This window comes from Aethalodelphis obliquidens, unplaced genomic scaffold, assembly GCF_003676395.1.
Source record: "Aethalodelphis obliquidens isolate GAN/ISIS:26980383/991018 unplaced genomic scaffold, ASM367639v1 scaffold4, whole genome shotgun sequence".
Classification (NCBI taxonomy): Eukaryota; Metazoa; Chordata; class Mammalia; order Artiodactyla; family Delphinidae; genus Aethalodelphis; species Aethalodelphis obliquidens.
The window spans coordinates 12782119-12798606 of NW_020837948.1; the positions used below are offsets into that span (position 1 = coordinate 12782119).

Consider the following 16488-nt stretch of genomic DNA (forward strand, 5'->3'; position numbering starts at 1 on the left):
CGTCCCCTGCGTTGGCAGGCAGATTCTTAACCACTGCACCACCAGGGAAGCCCCAAGTTGTGTAATTTTTAAGTGGACACTTGGTATTGTCTTTTTCTCATATATTTCAAGGTAGTTTTTTTTCTAGAAAAAAGAAGATAGTAATTGTGATGAAAACGGTACAAAGGACCTTGAAAAATTTACTGAATTTCTCATGCTATTTCATGACCTATGGAAAAATAGATGATATTCCACAGTTATTTACATATTAGGAAAAAAAAGCTTGAACAGAAACTACAGGGTTTTCACCTTGTAGCAACAAAACACTATGTAGGGGCTTCCCCGGTGGCGCAGTGGTTGAGAGTCCGCCTGCCGATGCAGGGGACGCGGGTTCGTGCCCCGGTCCGGGAAGATCCCACATGCCGCGGAGCAGCTGGGCCCGTGAGCCATGGCCGCTGAGCCTGCGTGTCTGGAGCCTGTGCTCCGCAACGGGAGAGGCCACGGCAGTGAGAGGCCCGCGTACCACAAAAAAAAATAAAATATGGGCAGAGCCCATTCCCCATGTGAGAACAGCCACGTGTAAAGTTGAAAATGAAGGGCGAGAGGTAGTAGGAGAAACACAGAGGAAGGCAGAGGTGAGGTCAGATTTTCTTGTGGTCCCAGGTAAACAGTTTGAACTATATTCTAACCACTGGAGAATTTTAAGCAAAGGAGCAACATGATCTGATTTATATATTTACAAGGTCACTGTGACTGCTGTTTTGGAACTGGCCTAGGAGGTGACCAGAGTGGAAGCAGGGAGGCTGTTGCCTCCCAAGTAGGAGGTGATGGTGGCCCCGGGATGGCAGCAGTGGACATGGAGAGAGGTGCACAGACTCCAGATGTATGTCGAAAGAGTGCCGACCAGACTTACAGAAGGGCTGGATGTGCAGGGTAAGACACAGAAAGGAAACAGGATGACAAAGTGACTGGGTGGTTGGTGGTGTCATTTACTGACTCGGGTTGCAGAAAAGAAAGGTCGTGAGGCCCGTGGTAAAGCAAGCGTTTGGCTGTGGACAGGTTAAGTTTGCGTTGTCTATGCGTCATGCGAGCGGAGCTGTCGAGTGGACTGCGGGGGCTTTGGAAAGAGGCCGAGGCTCGAGACTGGCATTTAGGGTCATGAGCAAATCGTCCGTGAAGTTTTCACTTGAAGTGCGTTGTTTCCAGTCGGGGTTGATGGACGTCTGGAGCGAGCGTCTCCTTAGCTCCCCCGGAATCAGAATCACCTGAGCAGCTTCAGCTGTCCTGGAAATTCACTGACAGACTGCGGAGTTGGGGGATTTAAAACACTGGCGGGAGTTTGTTTGGTTTTGTTCTCTGCTGTTTCAAGTTAACTGAACTGCATGATTTTCAGGTTTCATCTTCAGTTTTGGTTTTTCTGGTTTTTCTGTGGTACGCAGGCCTCTCACTGCTGTGGCCTCTCCCGTTGCGGAGCACAGGCTCCGGACGCGCAGGCTCAGCGGCCATGGCTCACGGGCCCAGCCGCTCTGCGGCATGTGGGATCTTCCCGGACCAGGGCACGAACCCATGTCCCCTGCATCGGCAGGCGGACTCTCAACCACTGCGCCACCAGGGAAGCCCCATCTTCAGTTTTAAATCATGCAGAGGACCTGTCACATGTCTTCCGATCCTCGCACTGCCCCTTTCACATTGCGGCTCTCCAGGAAAGTAAGACAGCTCAGTGCAGGCTGTGTTGGACTTTAAGAATAAGCCCTGTCCCAAGAAAGGCAAGCGCTTGGTAAATAACTCTGCCAAGTGTCAGATTAACAGGAGACGCTCAGGCAGATAAACATTCTGAGTAAACATTCTGAGATCATGCCTTTTTTTTTCTTTTTTTTTCTACTCCATAAATTTGTTACGATTCTATCACTTTTACCCCTTCTATCAGTTTCTTTCATTCTCATGATGGTTTCTCATTAAGGAGATTCATGGGGAAGGTTGTAATCGATCAAAGCTATTAGCCACCAGAGTGTAATCTGGTTCCAGTACAAACTGACCTGCCCGATGTCCTGTCTGCCTTGGAGATTTAAGCCGATTAACTTAGAGTCTGGGAGGCAGGATCTAATGTCCTGTAGCACTGCACCCTCTCACCTCTACCCGCCAGTAAGGGATTTAATAAACTGACACTGTCATTAGAACTGAACCCACAGTTAACCCACCTTGAAAGTAACCACTAGTGCCTCGCTCACCTTGGATGTACATTTACAGCCAGTGAATGATGCTGTGTCCCTGGCAATGGAATGCTGCTTTAATTCCCTCTGCTGTCTCAGGCCCTATACTGCTGATTATGGTGGAGGTTTCTGTTTTGTTTCATTGGTTGGTTGGTTGGTTGTTTTTGTACCTGCTTCCAAGAGTAGATCAATCTCATGGTTCGGGAACAAGTCAGGGATTGGAATGAGGTCGCCACAAAAAAGGGCAGCTCACTGCCAGGGCTTTCAGTAGCACAATCTCTGTCCGCTTTATGTTTTTGATGGAATCAGAGAACAAAAGGCAGGAAGGTGCCCTGGGCTGCCCACAGATCCCCTGGAAGCCATATGGGTGGACCTGCCAAGTGAAAGATGCCATGCAAATTAGCATTCTCCATCACAGACCTCTGCTCTTAAAATACAGCTAACCACCAAGTACAAGCTGAGTACTAAGGTCAAACTAAAGACTCTTCAAGAATGATATTTTAGCTGCAAAAGCTGTCCACAAGCAGCAGGATAAGTAAATATTCCTTCTTGCACTGATAACACCAGTTAAGGTGCAATCCTCCACCCCCCTTCATCCACCCGCTCTTCTCCCCCTCCCTTCCTTTTTTTTTTATTGACAATGATGATATAATAGGAGCACAGTCCTTGGAGCTAGACCACACAGATCAAAGCCAAGGCCAAACTTCTACAAGTTTTTTAACTTCTCCGAGCCTCAGTTTCCCTATCTATAAAATGGTGATGATAATAATGGTACCTCTTTTAAAGATTATTGAAGAGTAGATCAGTTACTACATGTAGCAGATAAGATAGTGCTTGGCATATTGTAAGGTCTGAGTAAACATGTAAACTTAAGCTACTGTCATTCATTCAACCTTGTGAACGTTGAACGTGCTATAGATGCCAGTGGCATAAAGGTAAGGGCCTACCTCAGGTCAGTGGGAAGACGGACACACCAACAAACCTGCCATTCTGCCTCAGCAGGCTCTTTACTGAATGTGTGGGAGATGAAGATGCTACTACAGAATAGGTATAATACTCTCTATATAATAAGTATAACTGTTAAGAGACGGAGAAGACATAGAAAAGCATGAAATGTAATTGAACAATAATTGAGATCAACCTTTTGCCTCTTAAGAATTAAGCTAGGGCTTCCCCAGTGGCGCAGTGGTTGAGAGTCCGCCTGCCAATGCAGGGGACACGGGTTCGAGCCCTGGTCTGGGAAGATCCCACATGCCGCGGAGCAACTGGGCCCGTGAGCCACAATTACTGAGCCTGCGCGTCTGGAGCCTGTGCTCCGCAACAAGAGAGGCCGCGATAGTGAGAGGCCCGCGCACCACGATGAAGAGTGGCCCCCACTTGCCACAACTAGAGAAAGCCCTCACACAGAAACAAAGACCCAACACAGCCATAAATTAATTAATTAATTTTAGAAAAGAGTTAAGCTAAAATGCATGACAATGTAGCGGAGATTAAATGCCCAGAAATTGGACCTTATTGTGGTTGAGTAAAAGAATTAACATAGAACAGAACAGCAGCCTAAAAATATTTTATAAAGTTACCATGATAACATCCTGGCCAGCCAACCATTCAGTTATCTGATGTACCAATAAAACAGCAGGACTTACCGTATTCCACCAAGCTGAAAATCTGCAAAACATCTAGTGTGTGCATGTGCAGGCGTATACACACACACACACACACACACACACACACACGCCCACGTGCACATGCAAATGCCATTTGGTGCAGAAAGAAAACATAAATATGGAGAGCAAGGAACAGAAGTGAGGCTGGTTTCAAGCTCACCTCTAATACCCACTTGCAATCTATCCTTAGGTGAGTTACTAAACTCTGCTCCCCAGTGTTTGCATCTGTAAAATGGGGATAATGTTAGCACCTGCCTCACAGGGTTATTGTGAAGATTCAATGAGACATTGCATAAGACACTCCAAATAGCTAGCAGTGGCTTGCCCCAGCCTTGGCTCTGTAATAGTTTATTTTGTTGCTGTAGTTTGCAGTGCACTAGACACCTCCCTCCCCTGACTCCCTCCTCTCTCCCTGTCTCTCTCCCTCCCTCCCTCTCTCCCTCTGGATGTATATATATATATATATTTACACAAGTAATCCATGTTCATTTTAGAAAACAAGAATATACATACAAAAAGGAAAAAATTAAAGACCATTCTGATTCCACCACCAAGAGCAGCAACTATTTTGCTGGTATCCCTCTGGTCTTTGTCTATGTAAGTTCACTACATCTATGTAAATGTCCATGTGTATGTAAATACATCACTACAGATACAGGATCATACTCTACATTCTGTCTAGTAGAATTCTTTTCCTGTTCAGCAATATAGCATGTCAGTAAATATAAAATATACATTACCATTTCAGATTACTTTATAGTAGTCTGTTTTAAGTAAATTCCACATTGTAGTTAGACAATGCCCTATTGCTGGAAACTTGAGGCAAAATCCCATTTTCTCTGTTGTAAACTCTGTTTGTGTAAATATCCTGCATTAGCCTATTTGGATACTTTGGCAGAGGTTCTTACCATGGCACAGGGCGAATTTTTCCTCAACAACAGACATTACCAGTGGTCTTATTCATGGGGCCTGCATTTGTGTAGGAGATAAATTATACTTAGGGTCCTGAAGAAGTCGCAGATTTTAACATAGCAGTACCTGTTTGAAGAACCTCATACCTAAATGTGACCCAGCAGCAAACAATACAAAGGGTGAACTGAACCAGAGAAGAACATGTATAGTGTTAATAAGGCGCAGAATCCAGGTGCTGGTGGTCATGGACATAAAAAGTGGCCTGGAAATTTTTCAGGAATATAGAAGATCAAAGAACAATTAGAAAATTGGAAACTGGGAACAAGCAATAGCAATTTCTAGTTTGCCTTTGCAATTTATTTTACATCAGAGCTCAATAGTCATCCACAATTACCTCCTTGCATTCCTGAGTCATTTCAATGAGCAATGTCAAGGGCCACATAAAGTGCTAAGTTATTTTTAATAAAACGTACTCAGAATTCCCAAGGAACAGAAACTGGGGGGAGTCTTAGCCAATGAGATAAGCTTGTCTGTGCACATCTGTCACGTAGTTATTGAGAACCTACTATGTTCCAACAAGTGGGGACACAGAGAAAAGTAGGCCAGGCTCCCAGATCTGCTTCCAGGGAAAATCTAAGCTGTCACGGGGTGAGGAGGAGGGCGCGGGGGGTCGGGCCGCTGCTAGGTCGGCACTGTTGTTAAAGAATCTGGACTTCTTTAATGTCTTGCAATTTCAATTTACAAATATTTTACTGACAGGACATCTGAATAAGAGTGGAGAGATTCTGATCCCCTTCTCAGTATCACCTGGAGCAGTCATTCTCCCTCACTGAGCCTCTGTAAAGTTGGGATAACAAGGCCTCATTTCTACTCTCCACTTCACAGAGATAGTGCCAGTATTTAGATAAGAAAACGTTAATAACTAAGAGCTCTTTGAATTTCTTTGAAGCTGCCCAGATGTCTGAGGTAGCATGACAACACGTAGCAGGGTTAATACTGTTTGCACTTGATCATTTTGGTATTGTATTAAATTTGTATAATACTGTGTTTATATTCACAGACAATATAATCTATGTTTTAATCTAATATATATTTAGATTATATTTAATTATATAAATATAATTATATTTAATTAATTATTTTAAATAATTAAATTATTTAAATAAATTATTTTAAATAATTAATTTAATTAATTATATTAAATATAAATATATATATTTAATATAATCTATGTTTTAATATGTATTCAGCTCCATTTTTGAGCTGAGGTGACTTCTTTCAGCATCTCAGACCATTTTTAAAGTGGATTGTCACTGGAAAGGGGTAATTTAGGCATACGGGGTCATTTACTATTCGCCTCAGGCAAACATTCAAGGGAGGGAACGTTCCAGAAAACTGTCTTCTGTGCCTTTGACCCCCCATCTCTTGTGCTCACTCTTTGAGGCTTTTGTGTTGGCCCTTACACAGCTCTTTCCTCAACTTGCTCGCCCTCTTCCTAGCTCGTATGTCTCTTGTCTCTGCCCCGAGCCTGGCCTTCCCCCTCTCTCCAGTCACTTCCATCCACTCTTGTCTCCCCTGTCATGGTCCTTTCCCTCCCACCAATGGTTTTGTAGGAAATGCTGTGCTGGCCCCTTGGGGTATCTGCTCAGCAGCCCACAGCACTGCTAGTCCCCGAGATGAGATGGAAGCCAGCCAGCCAGTGTCTCTCCCACCTCACCCTGTCAACTGTGTGTGACCTCACTCTTTCCCTGGACTCCTTGGCCTCTGTCATCGCTACATGGGATAGTGAGATGGGAATGTCAAATTACTTGGGCACATTTCCATGCTAATCCAAAGGAAAGCCACCTGGCTTCATTACCACTATGCACTGACTCCAACATGTAAGCATGACATTTCCTAGAATGGAAAACATCTCAGCAGACATTTAGCAGTTCCCCAAGTGGGAGGACAGCAACGCTATTTCCCGTCCTGCAGGAATGCTCATCTCTAGTCTTTCAACAAGCGGACGTTTTCCCCACCCTTTCTGGAGTTGGTTCAGCCAAGATGGCAGCACAATTAAGATGTCAGAGACGGTCCTACATAGGAGGTTCAGGGTCCTAAAACATAAGGCAGGGGCATTACAAGACGCGTGGAGTCAGATGAGTCTCATTCCCCAAGACCACCCTCAGGCTCAGAGATTGACTAGAAGGACTCACAAAACTCTTAGAAAAGCTCTTAGACTCATGGTATGGTTAATTACAACAGAGGGATACCAACTAAAATCAGCAAAGGGAGAAAGTGCATGGGGCAACGTCCAAGAGAAACAAGGCACAAGCTCCCAGATGTCCCCTCCAAGTAATATCACACAGATGTGCTTAATTTTTCTAGCAACAATCTGTAACAACGTATGCAAAGCATTATCTCTCAGGGATGCTCACCCGAGCCCCAGTGTTCAGGGTGCTTATTGGGGTGAGTCACAAAAGACATGCAGCACCTGCATGAAAGACCTCAAGCTACTCAGACTCCAGCCCCTACAACAAAAATAGGTGTTCAGCATAAATCACACTGTTGGCATAAACTATCTGCTTACACTGGCACCATGTGGCCCAAGGCCTCAGGCATGCAAAAACGCTCTTATGAGGCACATTATCACAAGGACTCAGAGCTCTTCTCTTAGGAGCCAGTCTTAAAAAACAGGTCTTTCTTGGGAACGTGCAGGATTTGAGCAACCTGGGCCTGCTGAGTTAACCCTTTCCCGCACACATTCCCAGGGTCAAGACGCAGGAATGCTCTGGCAGCTGACAGCACTTCCTGCACCTCAGTTACCTTCCAAATATAAGGTCCTCTCTGCCTTCCACACAGGGTCACTGTGATTCATAATGATAATCATTGAACTCTTTCAAAACCAGCAGGACACCTACAGCAAGGATGCTTTTATTATTATTATTATTACTATTCCTATCATCATAATCACTATTGTCATATTACACTCACATCATAATCACTACTGTTCATGGGACAGGGCATGGGAATGAGCCCTTAATGCTTCTGTGTGATCTCAGAACAGGTCAGAAGTGCCTTTTTCCAGATGCTGTAGACAAGGACAACCTCAGAGTAGTGTGTCTTCACTCCTCCCTGGCATTTAACCCTGTCCTTGCTTTTCTCTGTCTCCCTTCCCTTGGCAGTGGCTCAGAAATCCAGGCCCCCAGCACGAGAAGCGGACTCTGTTTGGAGACATGGTGTGCTTCTTGTTCATCACTCCTCTGGCCACCATCTCGGGCTGGCTCTGCCTACGGGGCGCCGTGGACCACCTGCACTTTAGCAGTCGGCTCGAAGCCGTCGGACTAATTGCACTCACTGTCGCACTCTTCACTATTTACCTCTTTTGGACACTAGTAAGTATGGCCCAGGGCCTGGGAGTTAGGTCGGTGGGAGCTGGCAGCCCCCCAACTGGCACAGCCTCCCCTCTTGCCTGTAGCTCATCTCACCCACCTGGGAGCAGACAGACCTTCAAATGCTGGCGAGAGCGTGGGATTCGGTTTACTACTGCACGTGAACGTGTGTGTGTGTGTGTGTGTGTGTGTATGTGCACTGCTGGGAAGAGCAGATGAAGTAAAGAAAAAGCCCCAGCTTCTGAGAGTTCCTCAAAGACATGCACCCCAGACATCCCTCTCCTCTCGTAGCCAAGGACTCCATCTGTTAGGAGGCCTGGCGTTTTCTCTCTCGTCCATGCTCCTCTCTCTTGCCGGGATTGTGATGTATGGTGAATGATGCACTTGGCCACCGTTGCTGTCGCTGCCTGCACAGATCGTGAATCCTCCTGCTGGTTATTTTCTTTTTATGTCCTGACGCGGCCTAAAGTCCTTGTTGGACATGGAGCTGCACTTCGCCTGATGATTATTCCGGGTTGGGATATTGACTCTGCTGCCCATAAAAACACTAATTCATCCAGCTGAGAAGCTGTCACTAAAGAAAAACCATTTCCCAATAAGTGTTCCTGCTGTATATGAGGGGAAAATCTTTAACCCTCTCTGGTTCTTTAGTGTTTTAACCCCGTGATTGCTCGGGTACCAGTTGGCAGAGCCCACAAAGCGCAGCATCTGCCGTCTCTTGACGCTTCCCTCTGAGACCTGCAGGGAAGGATGTCACGATCCTCTAGAAGGTTTTCAGAAACCGGGCCCCCTGCTTCCTGGCATGACTCTCCTGTGCCTGCTCATCTCTAATCCGAGAACATTCCATTGTTATTCAACATGTATTTCCTGTCTAGACTGTCCCATTCCCACACCGGCAGCACAGTGTCGGCATGTAGAAGCTTCTGGTGCTCACACTTGCTCCCTTGCTCTGTCTCCCGAGTCCTGTGCCACCAGCTGCCATTCCTGCCACACTGACCCACCTGCCACACTGACGCAACCCCCTGCTCATCGCGTTTCCCTTTTGTCCAGCTCTTTGCCTCCTCTCGGGGAAATTTCAGACAATAAGTGGGGGACACATTTCAGTCTCAGTGAGAGGGGCATGACGTGAGCCTTGGTAAACAGGTAGTGTTTACGATGCTTGGAGCTTTATCAGAGTCCTCTGGTTAAGGTAGGCATTCTGTTCCCAGCCTAATGAAGCCCCCAGGCAAAACTATTATTGTCTCCTTTAAATGTCTATGCTTCCAAAGTGTGTCCTGATTCATTGTGAATCAAGCAACCATGCTCACTCAGAAGCCACAAGGACACGGTGATGGGAAGAGGCTTAAAAATAAGAAATTAAAGGGCTTCCCTGGTGGCGCAGTGGTTGAGAGTCCGCCTGCCAATGCAGGGGACACGGGTTCGTGCCCCGGTCCGGGAAGGTCCCACATGCCGCGGAGCGGCTGGGCCCGTGAGCCATGGCCGCTGAGCCTGCGCGTCCGGAGCCTGTGCACCGCAACGGGAGAGGCCACGACAGTGAGAGGCCCGCGTACCACAAAAAAATTTAAAAAATAAGAAATTAGGGAATACCCTGGTGGTCCAGTCGTTAGGACTCAGAGCTTTCACTGCTGAGGGCCCACATTCAATCCCTAATCGGGGAACTAAGATCCCACAAGCTGTGTGGCGTGGCCAACAAAAAGAAAAAAAGAAAAGAAAGAAATTGTCTGTCTACGACTGTCTAACTACTGAACCACCTTGGGAAGTCATTTCACTTCTCTGAGCCTCAGTGTCCTCATCTGTAAAGTGGGGATGAGATTAATACCCATCCTGCCAACTTCCCCTGGTCTTACGAGATTGAAGTGAAAGCGCCTATGGGAAAGCGCTTTGGAAAATAATTAAGTGTAAGTTTTTACCATGTTTAGAGGTTTACTAGTCTCTGATTTTTCTTATACAAGTGCCTAAGGTGAAGGACGGATGAAGATATAGACTTAAATGATGGGCATTCAAACCAACTTAAGGCCTTTTTGAAAATCTGCTTTGTAAAGCACACACTTACCTAACAAGAAAGAAAAAAAAGAGGGGAGTGGGCAAAAGAGGGAAAGAAAAAAAGAGATTACCTATGATGTGATCCTATTTCATCTCTCATCCCAGGTGAAAGGAAAATTTGGGAGGGAAAGGTCCCCGGAGTGGCTCTTTCAGGAGTCTGATAACATACGTCATTCCAGAAATGCTTCCAAAAGGCAGTGCTGCGTGGTAACAAGCACATCCCTTCAGAATCCAAAGGCTCTGTGTTTAAACCCAAGGTTTAGCATCCTGGTAGCTGTGTAACTTCAAACAGGTCCCTAACCTTTTTGAGCATCCTTCTCCTGATGCAAAAACTTGGGGAAACGACTGCTAACCCCTGGGCCAACGTGCTATTGTGAGGATGAGGTGGGATGACCTCGGGAACATCCATCAGAGCACCTGGCAGAGGACGGGTTTTCTTCCTCTGACTGCTGTGTTCCACCACATCCTGCACTGCCCCCCGGCTCCCCGTAAAATGCCGAGCAGCTGGAGGGAAAGAAGGCGCTTCTCCCCTTGGGTGTGAAGAACGCACGGCCATAGCTCAGCAGCAGGTTATCGAATCTAGACTAACTCCTTCCCAGATAAATGCTGTTGCTGAGCGGCCCGAGCAAGAGCCGTAATTCAGAAGCTGACAGCACTTGGAAACTGCCCTCCAGCAGAATCGCGCTGTAAACAAGCTGTCAGGCTTAAGGAGAATACGCTGTGAAAACGTCTTAGATAAACAAACACAGTGTCAGTCCCAGCCCGGCTCCTCGGAGGAGCCCTCCTGGAAGGGCCTCGCCGGGCGCTGTCAGGAGGAACCCGCGCCCGTGCTGCTCACCTGCGGTGCCTGTGGAGCTCCTTGCCTCCACCAGGGCCCAGGCTTGACGCAGACTCGGGGAGTTCTGCCTTCTGAAACCTACTGTGCGGGAACACAGGTGTCTGGGACCCGGGAAGCCAAGACCTCTACCACCTCCCACCTGAGAGCTGGGGTGGGGGGGAAGATACCCCAGAAACATCACTGTGCATGTCACCAACGATTTGAAGCCCATGGACACGAGAAGAGTAGGTGAGAACTGAGTCCACATGAAGCATTTAGAAAGTGTCCACATAGGATGTGCGTTAGCCCAGTGTAGCGATGCCCACATGCAGTGACCCCCAGGAGGTACCACCATCCTCCACATCGCTGATGCAACCAGAGCCCAGCCCAGAAACCAGTTAAATCACAGGATGAAATGAATGATGCCCCGGCTCCACTGGCTGACTCCCAGTCCCATGGGTTAATCATTTAAAATCTCTTTACGAAGGGGGAAGGTCCCACAGAACACTGTCCCGGCAAGGCTCACTGTGGAGCGGGTCTAGACACACCCCGAGGGTGTCCAGCACGACCTGGTGTGGGTGATTCACACCCGCGCCGCCCTCTTCTCTTCCACAGTGCCATCACAGGTCAGTGAGCTGCGCCCAGTTCTGGGAAGGCAGCTGCCAAAGCCCTGGCCCCACCAATATGCTTCTGTCGCACCATAAACTCCCGAGAGGGCAGAATCAAAATTCGTAATGAGATTTCCCAAAGCCTGCTGGGACTTTACAGCAAAGCTTCAGTGCAGCCCATCACCTCCCTCAGGGAGAGGTGATGCTAATATGCTCCAGCCCTCTGTGTGCCGTGCACATGACCGCAACTCTCTGTGCAGACCTTGCCCGTGACAGGGGGTTAATAAATAGTCTTTGGATGAAGAAATGAAGGCACTTCAAGAAACCCATCCCATAAAGAGTAGTGTTTTTAGAATAGTGGCCCTGTGCTCTTTCTTCACCCTCTTTCTTTAAAACCTCAGAAGTTTAAGAAATATCTAAATGAAGTTCCCAGTGTTACTACCGCCATAGCTTCTTCTTCCTTCATGTTGTTTATTTTTTCCTCACTGCCTCTTTATTGCTCTACATCAAACCTGCTTTATTCCACTTCTGTTCCACCAAGAGGAGGGAGTGTCTTGGCGCTCCTAGAGACCAAAGCCAGGACTACCCAGGGCGACTGCAAACCCACCGTCCCTCTGCCCTGCACCTACCTTCCTGTATTTTCCCCGATGCAGCGTCATCTTCATGATGCTTTCTTCTTAGTGGTTGAATTTGCCTGCAGACATGGTGGTGAACAGCAATCAAGGTAGATTAATGCATAATAAGATCTCGTTCGTTTGTCCGAACAAGCGGGCTGATTTTTGTACTTCCCGGCCAAGGAACCACGAGACCTGCGAAGTCATGGACTCCCCACGTTCCCCTGTGCTTCACAGGCTTGAACTTACGTGCGAATCGCCAGGGGATCTTGTTAAAATGCACGCTCTGATTCCGTAAGTCTGGGCGGAGCCCACAGGTGTCACATTCTAACAAGCTCCCAGGTGGTACGGCCTCCACGGGCACACTGAGAGCAGGGCTTTCAAGGAAATAGCCCAGCCTCTCTTTTTCTTTTTGCCCCCAGTTTCCTGTATCCAAGAAGGAGTGTCACAAAGTTATCTTCTTTTCCAGATTTAACCCATCAGAAATAACAGGCCAGGAACACTAACGTGTGGCAGTGGCACTGTGCTAAGTGCTCTTTGTGCATTATCTCTGATATCATTATTCACAGTTTACAAATGAGGACACCGGGACTTGGAGGCAGCAAACAACCCTCCCAAAGTCGCGGAGACATCAGTAGAGGATGGGGCTTCGGCCTGGTGCGCCCGCCCGCCCGGAGCCCTTGGGCTGCTCCCTCCTGCGCACAGCTGCAGCTGCTTCTGCTGCTTACTGAAGACGCCAAGCATGCGCTGCTCTTTAACGTCCCAGACGAAGGGACCCTTGATTTCAAATCCAGCTTTCCTGTCATATTTCCAGATTCCAGACTTCTTGTACTGCCTCAGCTCTTCATTAGTACTAGTCTGTTTCCTACACCTTCCCGGCCCTTGGCCCTGAACAGCATGCTTTCCAGCCTGCCTCTTACATTCATGAGTAGCACCAAGCAGCAGCAGGACAGAACAGAACAGATAAAAGAGAATCAAACTTAAAAAAAAAAAAAAAAAACAACCTCTGATCCACTTTGGCATGTTCAGAGCCTCTTGGAGAAAAGCACATCTGTGTGAGTTTAAAAGCTTTTATTTTCATACTCAAATCTCTCTGGCATTCAGCCTGTGGCATCTGCTTTCTAGCCTCAGAAATCTGAGTGGCCTTGGATTTCATGATCCTGCCATGAAGACAAACAAGCCCTTGCTGATCAAGGGCCTGCATTCTCCTCTACTTCCAGAAACACCGAGCCCATACCACAGGGTCAGCCCACTCTTTGACCGACGTAGGCCCTGTACCAGGGTCAACATGACCCACACAACCCAGGTGGTTAAACAGCCCATACCTGGATAAATTGTCACTCTCAGGTCATGGGCCCCTTCCTCCCCAGCACTTACCTAGTTATCTGGATATACTCAAACTAGAACCTACTTCCACCTTTAAAGGCAGTTTGTACATCTTCAGAAGAACAGATTATTTGAATTTCCTGGGCGGTTCATCAGTGCTTTGTGCCAGCCTTCTCCAAAGCAAACCACAGATGTAAGCATCTCATTCCAGTCTATTTACACAAGAAGCAAGCACTTTTGGGGCAAGTTATGTCACAGTTGATGATGCGTTTACTGCTCGTGCTGTCCTGTATCATGTAAGAGAGGCCTAAATCTAAAGCAGTGTTGCAATTAGAAGGTACAGGATACTTGGTCACTCATCCATTCACTCAGTGAACTTAACTAAACAGCTTCCTAAGCGCCAGACACTGTGATAGGTACACAGCATGCAAAGATGAATACAACACAAGACCTGCCCTCAACATGCTTCTAGTGCAGGGTGAGAGAGAAACAAGTGCCGTGGTGTACAGGGCACTGATGCCATGCTGAGGTGGGCACAGGTACTGGCTCAGGAAGAACGCATCAGCGGAGTTGGTGCCCAGGCCAAAGCTTCCCCACTGGACGCCATGGAAGGACTGAGCTGGAGGCAATGGGGATCACCCACAGGGGCCGCCAAGTACAGTTGTTCAGTTTGTCCACAGCACAGTACAAAGGGTGCCCTTCCTATCACACCGTGAATGGGGTCCTTCGAGTTGTGCAGTGTCCAACCTACAGAAGGGTGCGTGAAGCCCCAGCATCCCTCTCATTTAACAGAGAGAAACTTGATGACCAGAAAGGCACATTGCCTAGTCCCACGGCTGGGCAAGGGCTGGCGCCGTAGCTACTCTGCCCACTGCCCCCAGCCAACTTTCTTCCCCACTGATACTTTGGGGCCCAGACCACTATCCTGAAAATAAATTCAAACTCAGGAGGAACCTCATTTGCTATTAATACTCCGATTTTACCCAGTTTGAAGAGGCACGAGGGAGACCTGCCCCTTGTTCACACGTGGGTGCTCTGTGGCAGGGGCCAGTCTCCCAGCGCTCAGCTGCCTGCTACAGCAGTTTCCCCCCAGCTCTTGCCCCGCCGTACTGCTGTTTGGAGCTGTTTTAAATGGCGTGTGTGTTGTTTGGATTGATAATCAGCTTCCGCTTACCTGAAACCTTCCCTTATTTTTCCTCTCCTGACCCCAGGTGTCATTTAGGTACCACTGTCGATTGTACAATGAATGGCGTCGGACCAATCAGAGGGTGATTCTCCTCATTCCAAAGTCTGTCAACGTCCCTTCTAACCAGAAGTCCTTGCTGGGCCTCCACTCTGTCAAGAGGAACTCAAAGGAGACGATTGTTTGATGTTTGTGTGTTTGGTTGGTTGATTTGTTGTTTGGGGTTTGGAAGTTTCTGCACTGGGCCACCCCGAAACCCTTCCTCGAGCCCGTGGGTCAAAGAACATCCAGAGCCATGTCATCATGTCGCCCTGAGCAACGGACTCCGCCTGAAGAAAGCGAATCGCTCTTTGACTTCAAATCACGGATGCTGCAATCATATGATATTTGCTGAGCTGCCAAACATGTTTATTTAGCAGATACTGTATGGAATTTTCTGAACACCTCTTTAACATATGAGGAAGGTTGTCCTGCTAAGGATGCAATTCAACTCTTCCTTTTTTATTACTATTTCAAATATATATATAGATATATATATATATTAAACTTAGATGATAATCAAAGATGAAAAGCCAATGTTAAAACTGATTTCATGGTTGGTTTGGATGGGTTTTGTTTGGGTTCGTTGGTTTGTTTCCCAGTTTCTACTGTAGATTCTTTGGGGTAATTTGATAGCTTGAGTGTCTTTTCCATCTCTTCCATGCCTCTTACTCAAGGGGACAGCGTAGCAGCTGCAGGACAAGTCATATCTGAAGGATGTTTTGTACTCAACTTCATTTAATTATTCAGTTTTAAAGGAAAAACAAGCGTGGCGACTCTCCCCACAGTGAACTGTTTACTTAAATTTCATTAAGGAGAAAAACAATTTATGGTGAGAAGCACGCTCCTTTCAACTTGTTTGGTAATGACAGCTGATAGAAGCTATTTTCTAATAATAAATATCCAGTGTGTGAAAGACCCCCACTGATTGCAATACTATTTTTTTAATCACAAAACCTGTGAAGTTTCCCAAAGTAGATTTGAAAAAGGAAAAAAAAAAAAGCAAAGGCAAAAAGATTGGTGTTCCTATTCCCATTTCATTTAGCGCATGTCTTAATCCTTCATTCGCATTGAACTGGAGGATCATTAGACATTTCTAGGAACCCTGGACCTGTTTTGCATATCAATTAGCATTCCCATTGCTCTGCCGAATTTCCGGCTTGACAGGTAGTCGTGGCCAAAAATGCCTGTCCAAGCAGTCTAAGACCCCTTTGTCTGATTTTCCAAAAAAACAGAGAAAAAGGCCCCACGCAGTGCCTTCCCCCAACCATGAGCCAATTCTGTCACAGGCTGAAATAAGCATTTTCTAAGGGCTCCATGTCCCTCTTTTATCCATCGCGGTGTAAAGGGTCTAGACTGCTCCCTGCCTTTGTGTGTCCACTGAAGCCAGGGAGCAGACATGCTGTCTGAGGAGAGCACTCGCTCAGATTGGCACTCAGGCTCCCGTCCGCCCACCTACCCACAGCCCTGAAGCGAAGACGGAGCCCAGCTTTGGGGAATGCTTAAAATATGGATTTCTAGAACATGACCCACATTGCAACTATCACTCCAGCGTCTGCCTCGTGCTCCAGGAAGTGCAGAGGAACAGGCAGTGAGGAGGGTAACGAGTTTTGTCTGCAGATGGATCAAGCTGATGCAGGTGTCGCCTTTGTCTGGCGAGCCCTCCGTTCACAGACCGCTCCCCGCGCTGCCTGGGGAGAGAAACAGCTGTACTGCTCT

The 16488-nt window shown here is 47.2% G+C and overlaps 1 protein-coding gene across 4 annotated transcripts in view; it reads left to right on the forward strand.

Moving 5' to 3' along the window:
- The window catches only part of MARCHF3 (membrane associated ring-CH-type finger 3), a 148646-nt gene extending 132953 nt beyond the window's left edge, over nucleotides 1–15693 (forward strand). The window contains exons 4-7 of one of the 4 annotated variants that reach the window (XR_003431157.1): nucleotides 7933–8142; nucleotides 11487–11625; nucleotides 12791–13276; nucleotides 14759–14870. Coding sequence is in view for 3 of the 4 variants with exons in the window: in XM_027098902.1 (XP_026954703.1) it covers nucleotides 7933–8142; nucleotides 14759–14917 (369 nt within the window). In the remaining variant the exon portion in view is untranslated. Of the gene's footprint in view, nucleotides 1–7932; nucleotides 8143–11486; nucleotides 11626–12790; nucleotides 13277–14758 lie in introns of all 4 variants that reach the window. The other 3 variants (XM_027098921.1, XM_027098902.1, XM_027098911.1) reach the window with 3 other exon arrangements.
- The last annotated feature ends 795 nt before the right edge of the window (nucleotides 15694–16488 follow it).